Genomic DNA, 19,952 nt, shown 5'->3' with positions numbered 1-19,952 from the left:
AATTGAATTATTCGCAAGTTGCCATGGTTTGTACAAGGCACGTTTAAAAATAATTAATAACTGTCAAACTTCTGCCAATTTTTACCCTTTCTCAACTACTGTAAATCCATGTTAACCTCTTTCAATTGAGGAGAGTTGTTAAGGATGTGAGTTAACGTAGAATTCCAGTTATCTCTTAATTTCAGTGCATCAGCTGGTACTGGTACTTAGACAAGGGGTTTCAAAGTTCACAAAATCTTGGGAGGTTTTGAGGTGGCAAATATCCTTTGGCTCCTCGCACTTTCCCAAAGTGCCGTTTAATTATTTCCGCTGTGGGAAAGAGCCATCAATGGGTATCAAGGATGCAGTTGTTTTTAACTGAAGAAGTGTTAACTGAGTATTGTCTGCTTCTTGAAGAGCAACAACTATTGCCCCTGTTGGTTTTCCTATGAACCATAAGAAAAATTAATAGAAATGGACAAGCTTGAAGGACCAAGCTGGGTGTTACTGCTGATACTACTTCTAAATATAGTTGTCTTAGTACTCCATATCTGCAGATGTGTAGGCAGAGACATGTATCTATGAGTGAATTTTTTTTATATAACACGTGAATAATTCAGATGCACAAAGTTGCTCACTGCACCAAATGTCTGCATCTGGATTTTTCTTCATGTGGACCTTATGCCATATAGTCCATTTTCTTTTGGGACCATTTCCATCACTTTCTTCTTGCACTGATTTTCCATCATCCTTATCTTGGTATTCTCACATTATTTGGCTGCTCATAAGTATGTAGTACTCGGGATTTCCATCAGGACTGTTCTCCAAGTTGATGTGTTAAGTTCTTCTTTGAGTCTGATCTCAAATTGATCCAGCCACCCTTTTTATATCCCCTTCATCAATTATTTCTCAAAACCATAGAGTACAAAACCAACTGCTTAAAATAATGTCCATGGCATCCCTTGAAGAATTCCTTCTCTCTGCAGCTGCTTGCCAAAGACATTAGTGTTTGGATGTTCTTTTCCTAGCAATGACTGAACACGTTTCCTGTACTTTCACAGGTAGTAAAATTAATCTTGTCATACCACCACCCAACTCCAGTTTCTGCATTTATTCATTGTTTTCTCTCTCTCATCAGCCAAAAAACCCCATATTTGTGGTTCTTAGTCATACTCCTTGTAGATTTTACTTTTTTCAGTATTCATGTTGTCTACAAAAATGGGAGTCTGTTCCTAGTCTTTTTCTGTTAGATATTTATATAAAAAGTTAAACTGTACGTACAGAAGATCATCCTCTCTGGAGTAAATTGAAGCCAAGCATCTTTTAAAAGGCAATCTTAAATAATTTGGTTTGATTGTACATTACTTCCTCTCTCTTAACTTTACCATCCGAAGCAGTGGCATCTGGTGTATGATTTTGCCGTGTGGTTTTTTAGTTGATTTTATGGTTGTAGTTATGTTTTCAGGGACAAGGCACCGCTCAGCTAATGAGCACTCCCTCGCCTTTGTGATACCCTGGCTCTGCTTCCCATTGAGCTAGACAGTCACCATGAGCCAGGACAACTCAGATTGTTGAGTTGTCTGTAGGAGATTTGTAGGAAGTAGTTTCATCTATGCTGGCTAATTTTGTACCAATTTTCAAATTTCAAGAGCCTAAATGTATTCTACTTCTGAATTATTGTTACTGATATGTAATAAGATGTAGTGAAGGATTTGTGACAAGTGACAGTGCATAAGAACTTGTCATTGGCAGTCAGCGGTTAAATAGATGTGCCATTAAGAGTCTGTTGTAAGCTCACAGTCTGATTTGCAGGAGCTGAGTATCTGGTACAGTCCAAGAAGGAAAAAATTATGACTGTGGCTGCATCATCATTGAAATGGTTTATTTTTCTTTGCTGCAAAAATGCAAATGAGTTTACTAGAATGAAATACTTAAAGGTAATGGGAATAGTGAGTGTTTGCAATAATTAAAATCAGGTAAATTGAAACCTTTAGCAGTAAGCATCCCGTATGACTTTGTAATTCAAAAAATTGCAGCAAAACATGTCTCTCAAACAGGTAAGATAGACCAAAATAACACTAGCATGGCCAAAAAGGATCTCTCTCTCTCTTTTTTTTTTTCCTCCTGATGAGTGTGTCTGAAATGTTGCAATAATAAACAGCTCATTAGTCAGATGTTTTCAATTATAGCTTTCTGTGTGTCATCTGTTATTTTTATATGGGGTGGGTAGTTGGTGCCTTCAGCATTACAGACTGTCTGGATGTACATACTTCCACCACCTAAAAAAATGCATTAAAATGCAAGTGATCGTACTCTAGCCCTTATGGAGCACTTCAAAAAGCATAGTGGGCATTCATGCAATATCTCTCATTCAGCTCATTCCAAGCATCTTAGATTTTTACAAATTATGTATAAATGAATAGCTGATTGTACCTCAACCTCCGAAATAACCCTATTAAAATAACTCTACACAGCAATTCAGAATTTGAAGAACAATGCGTACAAGATTTATAGATAAGTGAAAATTAAGCTGCTGTTCCAGCTATTCCTGCCCTTATGTCCTGTGCAACCTGCTGTAGAAATCATTTAATTCTAAGACTTTTTATAGTTCCAGTAGTCTCATACAGACCAAAGAAAATGAGTTAACAAAAGTAACATGAAAATGAGAAAAGTTTCTTTTCTCTGCCATCTTTTCATCTCTTCCTTTAAAATTATGTTGAAGAAAATCTCAAAGTACTTTGAGAAAAGAAAAGCAGTGAAAGGAAATGTGTGTGGTTAAGGTCATTTTTAAAATAATGAACCATCTGCAGCTAATAAAAATAGATAAAAATGTTCATGAGTTAGAAAACATCTAGAGGAAAATTGTCCATGGGTGTAGCTTCTATGCATTTTGCCTTTTGTAAATTTTCATTTAAATTAAGATTTACACTGTGAGATATAAAATACTTTTGTGTTAATCGCAACCACATCCAAAAGGACTGAAAAATAACAGATTTGGTCTGATTTTGGTTAGGTGGTTTATACCATCACTTGGTTTTTGTTAGAGCACACAGTCTTGCAATCGATTTAAAACTTAAATACCATGAACCTAAAAAAAAATAAATCTGAGAAATATGGACATTGAGAAGGAGAACTAATCAAATATGCAGGCTGAATATTTGCTTAATGTTCTGTCATGAGAGCATGAGAGACCCAGGGAAGCTGGATTTGGATCACTGGAACTGTGAGAAAGGTCAGAAAAAGAGGAATGAGGTGGCCCTATTTTTGTCCCCAGGCTGCTTCTTAGCATGTACAGTTCATTCTCTTTGTATTTTATATAAAATGCTGTTTTCACCAGATATGGCATTGAAGTTGACATCATTTGAGTATATCGCTCCCTTTCTCCCAGAAGTCAATCTGATTTTGTACTGTAAAGAGAAATAGCATTTTTGGCAAAGCTGGTGCTGAATATCTATCAGTAAGTTTATAGTGTTGTCTCCAGTAAATTCTTGTAACACAGGTGGTCACATCTGGTACAGAAATCATGGTGTCATAGAAAATTGTAGGTCGGAAGGGACCTATCAGCCTTGCTCTCCAGCACATCAGCTGCTCCCTCCGGCTTGGTGTCATCTGTGAACTTGCTAAGGATGTGTTATGTCCCCTTGATCTGGTTGCTGACATAATACTTGACCATTTTTGGGGGTGTCCATAAGTATTATAAAAACACTGATTAATAACATTTTATGTTTTTAAATATTACATGTCTTGCACTGTAGTTATTGTAGAAAGTCAACGTGAAATCTCTGAATTCATCCCACATTTTCAGAACTCAAAGTTAGAATTATATTTGGAAATACATATTGACACAGTCCTCTCCTTTCCGAAGTTAAATATCATTTGTACATGTATAGATTTGCTTACCTCTTACTTCTCTACCAAAGAAAAGTATGTTTTATGCAGGCACATATTCTCTCTTCCTCAAAAGTTTTACATCATAGAAAAAGAAGTAGCTTAACTGTTCTTCATAACCTGTTCCTGGTAAACTTGATGTATTGATGTTCTTACTTCAGGCACGGAATTAGATTAAGCTATTTTGGGAAAAGCAATTGTTGTTCCGGAATAAATGTTTCACAGAGAGAGTTAATCAGGATTGACTGTTTGATGTATAATTTATGATATCCTTTCATCCCTGATAATTTCTATGGGAAGAATAGCCCTTGGTTTTTAGTTGCATCTGAGGTATTCAGTATTGCTGCATGTACCAAGCAAGATCTGTCCTAGATGTCAGTGGATGTCTCAGATCTCCTTCCCTAGGGACTGACTTTTCGTCTAAAGCATTTCCGATACCTTTACCTAATACTCTAGAAATATTCCACCATATTAACTGAGCAGATGGTCAATTTAAGACCAGTTTAGATTACTGAGGGTAATTTTTTAAGAAACATCCTTTTGTGTTGTACACACTGACTTAGTTTGCACAAAAATGGTCTTGATGACTGGGGTGTTTAAACAAGATATTGGTTCTATTTCTGTGCATAGGTTGCCATGGTGATATCACGCAAAATTTGGAATCCATTCTGAAATCCTAGAAATTAGGAAAAATTTTAAAGAAGAAGTATTTGCAAATATTTTGGTCATAGATTGATCTGATACACTTTTGTGAAATGTATGAAGACACATTTGTATTAACACCATAGTGCAGTTTTTATCTTCATTAGACTAAATGTATTTCTGGTTTAATGGTAATGAATTTGGTAAGAATGACTTGATATAAATGAATATATTTAAATATCAAACTTCCTGTGAATTCTGTGTAATAATAGAAAAGAGAGTTTGGAGAATACTGTTTTGAGTATCTTTGATGTAGTAATTGGAGTATATTCATTTCACATGACTGTCATTAAGGAAGACAGACAAAATCCTGTCGTTGAGTTTTGTAGGTGTGATTCCCATGTATGGACATTCTCTTTAATCAGTGAAAGGGATTGCTGAAAGATAAACTTGATAGTTTTGACTTTGGTCTCAACAAAGGAGGGAGAGAGAGAAGAAAGACGTGTTTCTTTGAAGGACGAGTCTGTCAATCCACTTGATGGGAAGTTCTTAGTCCTGTACTGTTGCTAGGTGATGTGTGACAGAAAGGGTATTTGAACCAGCTTTGAAATCTGTATTGGGATTTCTAACAGTAAATTTAAGCTGGTTAGCAAGAGCACTTTGTTTCTGAGGGTCACGCTGGTGTACTGCAACGGTTCACAGCTGCTTAAGAGGCAATGCAGAGTGAGGGACCCTCCCTTTGCAAGGAGAGTTTTGGGGTGTAACACTTGCTGTGGGATTGTCTCACCTCCAGAAGTTAGATTTCTCCTGTAAACGGCTTGCACCTGCACTTGGTGTACTTGCTAGGCAGAGAACAGACTGTCAGGTGTGTAATTTATTCCTCTCTGACACAGGTGGGGAAATACCTGCCTAGGGAGGTGTTTCACTTCTTGCTTGGCTGTAGATGCAGATGGAGTGACTGAACAAGATGAGACACTTAACCGGTAGAGACAAAGATAAGAAGCAACTCTTAAGCATCATCATGAACCCAAGAAGTCTTGCAGACCAGAACTGTGTGCTTTAACTACCACAGCTGGTACAAAATCATTTCAACAGAGTATTAGAAAGCAATTCCTACCCTTATTTGGTCTTCTGTGCTGGGCAGCTTCCACTACAGAGTTCAGTTGGATCACCTCAGCGGAGCTGGGGCTTGGGAAGTCTGTGGAAGTCCTTAGCTAGTCATAGGGGTAAGTGGTCTGATTTTAAGAGACACTTAGTGTTTCTTACTTATACTGCCCTTACAACAGCAACTTAATCTGGTGCTTAAAGTGTTAAGATCTGCTATTTTGAGATGTGGGTCGAATACATGAAATATACATGCTATATATATATGTATGTACATACATTTTTGTTGATAAACACTCTGTGATAAGGCATTCCTGAAGATAAGACGTCGTTCTATTTGAAGAAGATCTGTGGGAGTTTCGCCTTCGACAGAGTCACAATGTAAGGTCCTATTTTAGCAAGGTTCTTTGTATAATTTAAGCACGAACTTGAGTTTTGTGCTTTGGAAAACTCTTTGCATATGTAGCTAGCTAGCTAATTACTCTTCTTCCCCCCCCCCGCCCCGTCTCCCCCGTCTCCCCTCTCCTGGGGTACACAGAGAGCTAGAAAAATATAAATGCAGTTTTGAATGCTTGGAAATCTTATTCTGAAGAGCATGAAACTACGATGAAAGTCTGTTGCCATTTTTGTTTCAGATCTCTCCTGAAGTTATCGTGACACAAATATAACAATTTGGAATTATGATACAGAGTCTAAGGAATTCTGAAGTACCCTTATAGCTATGTAATATAGTTTCAAAATCTACAGCAAAATGTGTAATTTGTCCGACTCTGCCTTACTGAAAGAAACTTTTGCTTCATTATATACAGTGTTTTAAAGTAAGGAGTATAGCACATATTTAGTACCAGAAACAGGAAGCATTTGGAAATTGCAAGTCAGATTGACAGAAGTAATGAAAATAGCTGATAAACACTGAGGTTTTGTGTAGGGTTTGGTGGAGGTTTGGTTTGGGGTTGTTTTGCTGGGGTTTTTTTAAGACATCTACTTTTGGGGGGCTTTGGGACCCCTTTTATGGCTATAGCTTCAGTAGGACTCAAGTATTTAATTGACATCTTAAAGACAATGTTTTACTGCATGAGATGTGTGAGAAAATAATTTCAGATGATAGCTGTTAGGGGGCAGGGAGTATATGGCATTTTGCATGCACAGGAGTGAATATTGTATAGATAATATAGTACACACTGTATATCATCTATACATGTAGAGTAGTCCATAATGACTCCTTTAGATTTTTTGCATTGTAAATTAATGTCTTCAAACACTGAAAAATTTCTTATACTTTAATTGCACAACTGTTCTAGCAACTCAGAAGTTCTGGCTATCTTTTGATATCACAGTTTGGCCATCACATTGTCTGTAACTATTAAAACCTGAGGAAAATCTTTAGCATTGGACAGGTTCTTTTACTGTTTCATTTAGGTCTGGGATCAGAGGCAGCTGCTCTCAGAGATGGTGCTGCAGCTTTGAGAAGCATTAGTAACAAAAGGTGGTGCATTACATCTGAGGTGAAGCCTTGCCTGACCTGCTGCCCCTTGGTGTGTTTAAATCAATGTTGGAGTTTTACTGAACTGCAGGGCAGCCTTTTATATATATGTATGGCAATGTATTAAAAAAGCAGAAAATTTTTGCAGACAGATGGTTTGTTGCAAGTTTTCAGAAAAAAAGTTTAAAAGAGCTGGAGATACTATTAAAAGATGTTACAGCATTTACTGTAATGTGCAGAGCACAGGCTAATTGGGATTTCAGTGTTAAGAGCTACATTTTAATAACACCAACCACAGCTGAAAGCAGTCTTCACTGTGATTTGTCATTAATGTGGCTGAGTAGCCTCTTTAAGTTTACATTATTTTTATGATTTCCAGCAAAAGGAAAATACAATAGGAGAAAGTTTTGGAAGTCTGATTGAAATATATTTTTATCCATCTGTCTGCAGGGTCCTGGTTTCTAACAAAACATGATTATTCAGTGTTTGGTCATTGAAGTTGTGAGAATTCCATAAGCTTTTAATTTTTTGTGTGTGTTTCTTGCTATTTTTTGTATTTCCTGTTTTTGTTTTGGATTGATTTAAAGTATATTTTCTTCTGACAGTTTTGTCAAGACAGCAGGACCAAATAGGGAAGGCTTTTTACCAAATGAGCAGATAGTCCTCTGGCCAACTCCTGCCTCAATTTGACATGGTTAAGCTGATTTTTAATGGATTCTAAAGCTGTTTGTGCTGCCAATACCATCTTTGTCACCTCCTCTGCGTTTGCATGCTCACAATTTACATCTCCCTCCGGGAATCTGTCAGCGCTTTAACCACAGAGGTGTCCCATCAGAAACACTGGCTTTCCTGACCTGGTTTCAGGGCAAGTATTCAGGCAGTCCTTGAGCTGAAGATCCTGCTAGACTTCAGTGGAAGGGAAAAAGCAAGCTGACACCTAGACCTTTTGAGTAAAAGAGGCAAAAGAATGCTCCTTTGTCAGAAAACATCAAAGCAGACAAATCATTGCGCTAGGAAGGGAACTTCCATGAGTTACATGGGCATTGTCAATAGCCTGCTGTTCATTGAGCATCCCATGGGCATGTTCCCTAATGTGCTAGAGCATCAGTAGCTCAGATGTTCAAAAAATTACTATGATTAATATTTAATAGGTATAATTGTTCTGAATGTCTCTCAAAGAGTTCAGTATTTTCATAATAAGGCCCTAGTCTATCAAACAGCTTATGCCAAAAACCAATCTGTCCGCTCATGAGCCAGTATATCAAATGCAGCTCCAAAGAGCAGCAGACTTTCAGGCTCGTTCCCCAAAACGGAATTATCGAAATCAAAGTAATCCGATTTACATAAAAGAAGCTAAATTTGGTCTTGCTGCTTGGTTTTTTTTCCATGTGCTTTCCTATCATCTCCACAGGAAAACTTGCTGACATTTTAAAAAGGGCTTTGATTCATAGAGCTTCAACAGTCTTCAAGATTTTGATAAAGGGTATTTTGCTCATCTCCTTAGTAGTGTTCACAGCTAAGTGTGGTAATAAGGGAGCAGAGCTGTTCATGAGGAATGTGAAGAGCTCACAGTGTGCGTTGGTATCTAAGTTTGAGAACTTTGGATCTAAGGACCAGATAATATAACCTAGATCATCAGCTAAGGGCTAAGTTGTCACTGACAAGTCGAAATGTATCTGTCATCCTTAAAGGGTAAATACACCTATGGCAGGGGTCAACAAGTGTGTGAATCCTGTTAGTATCAAAATTATTCTCTTCCACTGAACTTATAATAAAAGTATCTCTTAAGTTTGTGGAGCACGTTGCAGGTAACACTGAGATAGCCAAGGATATGCAGTGTATGCCCTTTATTAATAGGTGCTAGATGGTGTCCAGATAATGTATTGCTGTAAGGGACTGTGCGCTTCAAATTTTGTTAGACAACTCTTAAACAGAATAGAATAATTTAACATTTTACACATCCAAACCCAGCAACCCAAAGAGGATGGTCTGTCTAATGTCTTGCCTTTAAAACCTGGAGAAAAATCCTGTCATTTGGAAGACCAAATTCATACTCGCATTACCTGATTGGCCACTTAGTCTGCACTTCTAAAAACCCTACTGAGCCAGTTCCAGATAACTTCTCTTTTGATGAATTTGCTTTGAAAAAACATCCCATTTCAAATATGTTTCATTTTTATTCTGTGATGCATGGCTAATGCGTATCTTAGACTAATTAGAGTATGATCCATCATAGAGACATCCTGCAGGTGACTATAAATACGAAGGGAGAAGTTTATCTTCCTTCTTTTGTTGATATAATTGCAGTTCATCACCAAGAGTGAACGTGAGCAAGAGGTTCAGCCAGGGAAAGGAAGAAAGGAATGACAAATATGTGAAAGAGAATAAAACCAGATAGACAGTCCTGTTCAGTTTGAGTTCAGAAAGAATGATGCTCTTCCCAGACAGGCCCTTGAAGGGTAGCATTTATCAGTCTGATTTGGGGTTTGAAACAGTAGAGAGTAAAAAGCGGATGAATTATCATCTCCCAGAGAAATTAAACTAAGCTTTGTAACATTCAGCCTTTAAATAAAAGAGAAGGTAACCCATCTAGTAATGTACCACCACTAACTTAGGATCTTCAGGGCATTTCTCTAGCTTTTCTCCTCAATGTAAATTATACAATTTCTTTGTCTTTCTCCTTCAAATCCTCATCTCTGGAATGCAACTACTATTTTTATATCCCTCTTCTGTTTTTCTCTTATGTGAAAGCCTGTCATTAACTTGTTTACGCATGAAATCGTCTTTGTCTCAGAGCACAATCATATTCCTTCTTTACAGAGCCCTCAGATAGGATTATTCTGTCTGTTTTCCTGCGACGCTTGCCATCATACCCAGTATTTAATGAGGCTCAGCATTTTATGATAGACAGCCTTGCACTTTCTTTCCAGTTAATGCACCACACTTCAAAATGCTCTCCTAACCCTTGTGAAGTATTTGGTGGACATACACATAACTCCATTGCCTACAAGCAGATACGATACCAATCAGGGGATGCCCTTTAGACTGAGGTCTTGTTGATGTAGGATTTCCTGCAAGAGACATAAAAAATGGCCCTTTTTGTCATCTTAAGCTAATTGTCCTGTTATACTAAATTTAATTTGTAACAGTTGGTAGAGATTTAGATTCTTATTCAAAAGTTATTAAATATTAAGAAGTACCATAGACACTAAATGTGCAGACAGTGGGGGGAAAATGTTCATGTGAGAGTGAAATGTAAACCGCAGTATATATTTGTGTCAGTTTTGAAATCATTTGATCTCTGCACAGAATTTGTCATCCCATAGTGATACTATTTGCTGGCCATTTTTTCATATTTGTACCAGACTGAAAAAAACTTGCCTTTTAGGAAACTCGAGCTTTCAGATTATACTGGCCCTATTCAAAGGATTGAATTCAGTCATGCAGGGCTTCTTTTTATCTGTCTTTGCCTTTATAAGCTTCATCTTGAGGCCAAGGACCAAGCAGTCTTCTTAGTTTGAAAAACACTGAGTGTATTTCTTAGAAATACTGCAGCCTTTTAGAAACTAGTAGAGTTACAAAATAACCTGAGTTTTTTTTCTCACATACTTATGCTACCAATAAAGCTGAGGTTCAGGCTATTAACAGCTGATAAAAATCATTGACTATATCTTTCCTTCACAGAAATGTCATGTAGTCATTTCTATATTAAGCATTGGAACAGGCTGCCCAGGGAAGCGCTTGAGTTGCCATCCCTGGAGGTACTTAAAAGACATGTAGATGTGGTGCTTAGGGAATGGTTTAGTGGTGGACTTGGCAGCGTTAGGTTAATCATTGGACTCAATGATCTTAAAGGTCTTTTCCAACCTAAATGATTCTATGATTCTATATTGGATATAAACCTGAAAAAAAAGACCAAAACCTCAATATAAATGGAATGCATCTCATGAGTTAAATAATACATGCCCTTTTGAACATGAAGAAGAAAGAAGAGGGCATCACCAAAATTCCATTATTCATTTCATAGTGTTTAAGACAGTTAATTCCAGACAGTCGTCTTAATTCTTCAGGAAAAACTAAGTTCTCAGTTTGAGTTTTATCTAAAATCCATTAAAATCATAGAGAATGTCTCTGCTGAGGCCCGTAGCCTTTGGACAAACTGTTATTTTGACAAGCAAAACAGTTTATGTATGCTTAACTTCTGAGGCAGAATAACTGAGAGTAGGAGTGTGCAGCCATCAACTGGACAGCTTTTAGTCTGTACCAATACAGAGCTCAAAGGCTTTGAGGGATTTACAGTAGTGATTTTCTTTTTATTCTTGGTTAATAACTTCAAATGAATAATTAACTGGATCAGAACCTAACACCATCATGTTTAAAATGTTCAAATAACACAAGTTTTCAAAATTGCAGTATTTGCAAAAATAATCACCCCTTTTAGTGTAAATATTTGCAAAAGATTTTTCACTATTTTGTAATGTATTTACCTGCAGGATCCAAAACTGCGTGAACTGTTGGATACTGGGAACCTAGGAGGTCGACTGGAAAATCGAATGATAACTGTTGTCTATGGTCCAGACCTGGTCAATATATCATACTTGAACTTGGTGGCATTCCAAGAGGATATAGCAAAGGTAATATACATTCATCTGTGTCATATAAAATTAATGTTTTTGAAGTGTTGCTTTGAGATGTGGATAAAGGAGATAAAAGTGGAGATTGTTATGAAATGAACCTCAGTTCTGTTATAGAGCTGTGCCACTCAGTACCCAAGAAGAAATGCGCAATCATTTGGGGGGGGGGGGGGGGGGTTTTTTCAGCAAAGTTTATGCCCCTGATATGTGTGCTTATCTTCAGAACATTGCTTGTAAAGCCCAAATAAGTATTGTGAAAACAATGGTACATGCAAATTTTTACTCAGCTATAAGATGTATACTGTGACTCTCTGAACACAGTTCAATATCTTTCAGTAGTTATCACCCTTTTATGCTTGTTCTAAGTGTGTGTGAATTATGGATCATCTGTGAGAACAAAGTTTGTAAACAGCTGACTTTTTAAGGTTGGCCTATATCAGAGTAGTGGGAATCTACAGCTCTACCTTGTATACTCAAGTTTGTCAGCAATCAGGCACCTTGGTTAACTTGCATACATGAATGTTTCTGTTCATGTTTGAAGGTCAATTTTAAGCATCGTATTTTGCCTACTGATAGCCCTTGATAAGAATTGTGTAGTCAACGTCATTACCTTAGCAAAGTATTTTTTCCATGCAGGTATACAGTCATTTCATTTCTGTCCAACACACCACATAAAACACAGTTGTGCTTGCTAAGCAAGTTCCAATTGATATTAGTACATGTTTTGGGTTTGGTTTTTTTTCTTCTTCCAATTTCTGTACAACTCAATTGTGTTTAATAAAGTGGGAGCTCTTTGCTTTATCTATTCCAAATTGGCATTCAAAAGCTGCTACTCTTTCCACTTCCATTGTATGGGTCACTCTGATTACAGCCTCCAGATAACCACACACAGAACACACTTCCGTACAGTTTGCCTTCTCAAGACCACTAGATTGTGCTAAAAAGAGTTTTTCTGTAGACTGCTGTTATTTAAAAACAGTAAGGAGTTATTTTGTCACCTCACAGGTAACAAGGATGATCACACCAGGTGAAAAAAGGTCATAGGATGAATGCCTTAAGCTAGGAGGATATATTTTTGCTTGCTAGGTTTCTGTGTCTGCTAATCTTCATTAGCCAGTTGGTCAACTTGGCAAAACCACAATTTCCACTGTTTCTTCGATACGAAAGAATAGAAACAAAATCTGTTTGTGGTGGTCGGTGGACTGCTGAGTGGGAAGTGCTATCCTCAGACTTGAAAACGCACAGCTATACTCTACAGGGCTGGTTAAGAAATCTTAATGCAGCAAAAGTGAAAGCAATTGAAACAACTCTTCAGGGGGGGAAAAACAACTAAGTATAAGATGGAAAATCAAAAGGTATGCTAAAGATTTACCAGCAAACATTTTTAGCCCTTACCAAGGAAGAGGGAAAATCACCCAAATCAGAGGCTTATGTCCTTCTTTTTCTCTTTCTTGTTTAGCCAGCAATCAGTGAACCATAATCTGTTTGATAAAACAGTGCAGAAAGTGGTATTTTAGGACCATTTTCTGTTTGGTGATGGAACCTTAAAAATGCTGTAGATAAAATCATGTTTTAGAAGAGCTTGGCTGTTCTAAATCCTGAGTAACTCCTACGATCTGAGTAACTAAGAATCTAAGTCTTCCATGTTGTTTGTAAATGCGGTAGACCAAATTCCTATTTTATCAATCAGGCACTATAGCCTGGGGATGGGATTTTCAAAGCATTGCAAATTAGCTGTGCTTGCCCTGAAATTGTGCTAAATATCCTGATTGTTTCAATGAAAGCAGAGTTTGATCACTGTTGAATGCATCTAAAAATTCTTCTTGCTTTAACATGTTTTCCAATTCTATATGAGCCAGACCACAGAATCTGGTCCTTATCATCTCCAGGACCCATGTGGTGACTTGGAGGAGTCATTATAAATAAGCACATCAGGGAGGTCCAAGAAGGCATGTAAATACAAGATGTTTTCAACATCACACATGCAAATTTTGACCGTTCCTCTCACTGATATTGCAGGGAAAACAAGTGCCAATGAAAACCTTCCCCACCTTTCCCTTTTCAGTGCATGAATATTTTTCAGATTAACCCTTCATTTGTGATACCTTATTTTTCAAGTTGTGTGACAAATATTGATCAGTCCTCCCTTGGAGGAGAAAGGCAAAGTAAACTGTAATAGTCTGGGTGAGGCAGTTAAAATTATTTGATTATGTGGTTTTCTTCCTTTGCAGAAGGCTTCCTGTTCTGCTACAAACTCTGTTCATCACATCCACTGGCCAAGTTGTGCAAAAATTATGAAACTATGAGCCTTGGGCTATTCAGCTTGCTCCTAAGTGAACTAAATAAAGAGCTAGAAATGATGATGTAGTCACAATGTACTGTTTTATGTGCATTCCTCCAGGAGAAAGTAACTAATGTTTAAAGTACATTAGTGATGAGCTGAAGGGCACTCAGCAGCTGGTTTGTTCAAAGAATGCAGCTTAGCAAAGTATTACCTTAGCAAAGAAATTCATTAGGTAATGGTCTAAAAGGCAGATTGCTAGACACGTCTTGATGATGAAAAGAAGTAGCACTGATACAGTGCTTGCTTATTTTCAGATGGGTGTGCCTGTGCCTCTTTTGGGATAGGATTTGTGAGCATCCACAATCGTAGCACTGCAGAAGCCAGGATAAAGAAAGAAGTTTATTCTCAAACCCTATTCTGAGAGGATGCTCCTCTTCTCTGTCTCTGTTCCCAATGTGAAGTACAACCTGTGAACCTCTGTGTCTCCTCTACAGTATTTCATTCTCTTCCCAAATCCAGTAACTTCAAAATTGAACATCCCATCTTTCCCATCTCTTTCCTCTCATTCTCTTTTGTGCCTCTCATGCCAACTCTGTTCTCACCACACTGGTCCATCCTGGCCATACAGACCCCTATCCAGAGCCCAAGGAAATCTGTTTCTCCTCAGTTTGATGAGCTTTGGATCAGATCCATCACTAAGAGCTGATTAATTCCTCCATAAGTAAAATGATGTAGTCAGAGATGATTCACAAGTTGTGCTATATACTATGCTTTCCACCACGGGTCTTTATTTTTCCAGCTTCTTAGGCATATTCAAGAGATTGATCAGTATAACAAAATGGTAAAACAAACCGTATCAATTCGTGTCCATTTGATACATTTAAAAAAAAAATTTCATAAGGATGCCAAAAGTGTAGAATTTCAGCAGCTTGCTTTGTTAACCTCCCACCAAAAACAAATGTGCGAGAAACATTGCCTTCACACGTAGTCAGCTCTGATTTGAAGGAAGTGTTTTCAAGAATGTGCGCTGTCTTTTCTTATGAAAAAAAGTCTCATCTCTTCTGTTGAGATAAATGTCTTGCTGTATGTATCCTGATGCGTGTAACAGAGGAGAGAAATTACTTCACTGAGCAACAGATTTCCAAATGAACTGCTGCTTATACGCTACCTGCCAAAGCACAGAACAGTTAAATAATTTGTTAGTAAAGTTCACAGGAATGATAGAAACATGAATTGGTGTAACGGGACGTAGCCGAGAGGGGATCGAGTTCAGGGAGCTCTTATCATGATGGATGTTACTTGCTCAGAGTTGAATGTTGGAAGGCTGGGTTCTTCCGCTACCGAACAGGATCAGAGACTCCCAGTTTGCAAATGGTTTGTTGGCACTAGTACAGTCCTATTTCAAAATACCCAGATTTATATTTTCCTTTTGTATTGCAACTGTACAGGAGTCTGCAGCTACCATGGTGATGCAGAGGGTGTTATAGCCTTTCCACAGTAGGCTGTTTTCTTTCTACACACAAAAGCTTTCTACCCTGCAGAGCACTCTCACTGAGCACTGCCTTCTGGAATAGCTGCTGCTGGTAAAGACAGCTGCAGAGCGCATCATGCATGGAGTTAAAGAGTATGGGCTTTACTCTGTAGCATGCAGCAAAACCAAGGAAACAGAGCCATTTGGTAGCTAAAGCAGTGAGACGCATCTTGGCTCACAGCTTGGTGCAAGCCCATCAAAGTCAGTCCAAAGCATCTCCTTTATTTCTTTGGGTCAGTGCTCAGGGCTGTTGTTTCCCCTCCTGCTGAGGGTTCAGACCAGTGACTGGAAAGATGATGTGATCCTTGGCATATTTTCTGATCTTGGTTTTTTGGCTGCAGCTCTGTGGTGGCTGGAACGAAGACCCTAAAATGGGAAAGGCAATGAGCAAGTGTTGCTTGTGACTTGTTGACTTGGCACCTGCATCGTCAGAAATGGCTCAGCCTGCAGGTAGCCCTTAGAATATTTGGCAAGAGCGATGTGATCGCTTTGAAGAGCCAGGAAAAGCTAGCAAAGGAACATGGCAAGACTGTTTATATAAATAATGCTTGTGACAGGCACATAATAGCTGAGTTCCCCTTATATTCCTGTCAACAAGCACTCGGACAAAGAGAAGGATGAGCTGGGGTGTGGGATACTCCTGAAGTGCCCTACTTCTGATTTCTACAAAATACTTCAGTTTTAAGCCCAGCAGAACCAGTAAGATCAAAACAAAGTCTACAAGCTCTCTCAAAAGCCAACATATTTTCAATTTCTAAATAATATTTTATATTGCTATTAATCTCTGCAGCCGTTAGTGTCACAGGGAGAAGTTTTAACTGCTACTATTAGTGCCTAAACAAAGAAGTGTTTACGAGATGAGCCTATTTTGAGCCTAGAAAAATGAGTTGCCAAGAAGAAAAAAAGACGCTGCACTTAATACGCTCTCTGTTCCAAGAGTCACAGCAAAGCAGTTGTGTTGCTAAAGAACCCAACTCCTTCTCTTGTTCTTTTTCACGCCCCTGGTTTTTTTTCACATTGGACCTAAGAAGGAAAAACAATTAAAGAAGAAAAATGGAAGTGGTCACGTGAGGTGGAGGGGAGGACTGTTTCAGCAACAGTGATTTGCCTGCAGAACAACAAATCTGTGTCTGAGGGAAGAAGGTTTCTCTGCCAGAAATAACAGTCATGGGGAGATGTGTTGTCTGAGCTGCTTAGGGGTGAGGTGGTAAATGGGGTGGACTTAAGGATCTGATAGCTGAGGGATATCAAAGGCCCATATAACAGTAGGCATATAGGTAGCCTTATCTCTTCCTCGCTGGGAGCAATTGTGTGAGACCGGTTTCAGGAACAAGATCTGATAACTTTGGGGAAAAAAACCTTAGCATGTTAAAAAAAAATAGAAAAAACCTATAACTTCAGAACCTCTATCAAATCAATCACCTAGTCACCTGATGTCACCTGAGGCTTTTTAGGTAAAACAAACCATAACCTCCAAAGTGACGTAGCAACATTTGTTTCATTGGAAGTCAATGATACTTTTCATCACTATCAATTTTTGTCAGAATGAAATCCCCCCCTTTTTTGTATTTTTCCTCAAGAAAAAGAAGAGACAAGGAGAGGGAATACCTCCCAGAGAGTATATGCATCTGAGAGGCTGTGTGGCAGTGGGAATTTTGGATCTCGTCTGATATGAAAGGAAACTCAATTTTAGTTTGAATGACAACTTGGAAAACTTCATCAAGTAAAAAAAAAACCCAAACCAAAACACATTGTTTGCAAAGGCATTGCTTATTTATGTCCCTTTCTTTTAAAGGGGTGAAACAAAGCCAATCCAAAACTGCAGTTGTGATTAAAAAGGATTGCAACTAAAGATTGTAAATAAACACTGAGTTAGCAAGGAAAAATGCACTGAAGTTGTCGATGAAAAGCTGCAGAATAGACCTGCAAGGGAGGAGGGCGACAGGACAAGCAGTGAGAGTCTAAACTTCAGATTATAATCATGGATCAGCCTTGCTGGGAACCTAGGAAAGGTCAGAGACCTAAGGGAAGGACTTCAGCAACATGCATGGAAATGAGGAAAAGTAAGTCAGGAAAATAAAGAAAGGAAAAGTGAGGGAGAGCCATGGGAAGAGCAGTGCCTGCAGGCAGAGAAGGGAAGTTTCCTGTGAACAGCTGGAGGACATTTATTCCATACGTTGGGGTAGCAAGAGGGAAAAATAATTTAGTGAGGGATAGGACCACAGTGTAAGGATGTACAGTAGGGGGAAAAGGAGCTTTTCTATTTGGAGTTGCATCTTCTTCCTTATATATCAGAATAATTTAAAATTATTTCTATATATTTCTGCTGGTTTGGGGGTTTTTTGGCGTTTTTCTTGTGTTGACTGGTAAGATCTTAGATAGAGCCAGTACTTACAGTTCTTAATTTGGTATCCACCATAAAAGATAAGGCGTGATATTTCTTGTCTGCATTACCTCATGTTCTGTAGAGAGAGTGATGCGGAGGCATTCACAACGAGCTCTTAGAAGAGGGGACATTGAAGCAAGAGACTTGCTGTGGTATGGTCTGTAGCCCACCCTGTCAGGTCTGTCTGTCTTTAGAGGGATTTAAGCCCATTTCCACTTCATTTTATAAGAATGGTAGTATAGAGGCTCCTTTTTTAATCCTTAGCGTGTCAATCAGAACAGTGTCCAACACACAAGAAAATGTGTTCTTCTGAGGCATTTATTGCACATCTTCCAGGAACTTGAATGTGTTTTGCATCAGACATTTATCCATATGATTTTTTTTTTCAATTCAGTGGAATAAGATATCTTTAAAAAAATATTTGTAAGTCTTCATTTTTTTTGCAGCATGAGAAAAATCAGGTTTCACAGATGAGGAAGGAAGCTGTAATTAGAAAAATCAAGTTCAGACTTTAATTAGGCCCTTTTTACTAACAATATAATTTTCAAAAATATTTTGCATTGTGTAAGTAAACATCTAAACTAAACCTCATTTAATCAAATTTTCTCTCTATAGGAATGGTCAGATGAAGTGTTCAGTTTGGCAACAAATCTGTTGGCACAGAACATGTCAAGGGACGCATTTCTGGAAAAAGCGTAAGTGGCCGTCATATTTAATGCTGTGGGTGTTGCTCTTTGCGTCATTTTCCTCTTTGCTTGTTAGTCACATTGTCATCTATTGTTTCTGCTTTGATGAGTTGTCATTTTGTAAACACAGGCTGTCCTTTCTCATGGTTTTAAAAAGCCTGTTATCTAAACGTCATTTAAGCAACAATCTTGTAAGGGTTCTTCTTGCAAACTACTAAGGCATAGCAAAAAAACAGAATTAAATGCCATCTTCCCCTTGTATACCAAAGTAGTAGCTTCAGCTGTAGTCTGAAGCTTTGCATTTAAAATGAAGGAATATTCTGGACTGACTTGCTTCTGGTTTATTTTCCCTTTTTCTGTTATTGATAAAAAAAAAAGAGAAATGCAAGAAGTCCATTTTCCTCAGTATAATCTCTCTGGATTTCACATGATTCAGAGGGAAGCTGTGAATCCATTAATCTAGATTGCTTTGCGCAGTGTGCAGATTCCAAGTTGCTTTCAATGAAGTAGAAAAGCAGTTTATGAGAACGTTAGGTGTGTAAAAACACACCTCCAAAAGAAAAGAGAACTAAACCCAAGATGAGCGATTCTCAATGGGGTGATGAGTGCACATGTGGAAGGAGTTTTGCATAAGTGATAGTGTTGAGACCAGCATGGCAAAGCCTACCAGATAGTGATGGTAACGAACTGGGGTATTTGTTGGCCTTTTGGGGTTCTAGAAGAGGAGATATACCGTCCCCGGCCTATGAGTTGGCTGGTTAAATTCAGCTTTGTGTCTCCCCCAAACACCTTTTAATTTCTACTCACAGACAAAGGCTCAGTTCAGCTAAATACCATGCTGGGGCTTAGGTTTCTAAAACTTGCCCCCATCCAAGAAGGAAGTTAACCCACCCTTTTTCTGGACTTTCTAAGGCTGTACATGCCTAATTTCATTAGATGCACCCATACTTAGTCAGAAGGTTGCCAACTGCTTAACTTTAATCCCATGTACATATTCATAGTGTGTGTTCTGAGAAGGGGGGTGTGTACGTGTGTGTTTCCTTCTCATAGTGTTCATTGTGGTGCAGCTGAAGTCAACAGAAATTTTTGAAAAAAGTTTGAAGATCGGACGTTGCAGGAACTACAGCTTTATGTCTGATAATGCTGTGTTGGGACAGCAATGATATGTTAGGCAAACAAAATCCCAAATGGAGAGAAACATTTAATGTTTCCTTTTGGCTCTACTTGTTGACAGTGGAGAAGGCACTGCAGTAACCTGAGCAGACCCAGGTGTCAGAGTGTCGTGGTTTAACCCAGCCAGCAACTAAGCACCACGCAGCCGCTCACTCACTCCCC

At 38.3% G+C, this 19,952-nt stretch overlaps 1 protein-coding gene across 1 annotated transcript in view; it reads left to right on the top strand.

The window, feature by feature from the left end:
- PLCB1 (phospholipase C, beta 1 (phosphoinositide-specific)) overlaps positions 1-19,952 on the top strand; it is a 409,303-nt gene that overhangs the window by 235,805 nt on the left and 153,546 nt on the right. Inside the window, exons 4-5 of the mRNA XM_010575057.1 lie at positions 11,590-11,730; positions 18,547-18,626. Of these exons, the coding sequence (XP_010573359.1) occupies positions 11,590-11,730; positions 18,547-18,626 (221 nt within the window). The remainder of the gene's footprint in view (positions 1-11,589; positions 11,731-18,546; positions 18,627-19,952) is intronic.

Source organism: Haliaeetus leucocephalus, unplaced genomic scaffold (genome assembly GCF_000737465.1).
Source record: "Haliaeetus leucocephalus isolate CR32 unplaced genomic scaffold, Haliaeetus_leucocephalus-4.0 Scaffold450, whole genome shotgun sequence".
Classification (NCBI taxonomy): domain Eukaryota; kingdom Metazoa; phylum Chordata; class Aves; order Accipitriformes; family Accipitridae; genus Haliaeetus; species Haliaeetus leucocephalus.
This window is presented reverse-complemented; position numbering and strand designations above follow the sequence as displayed.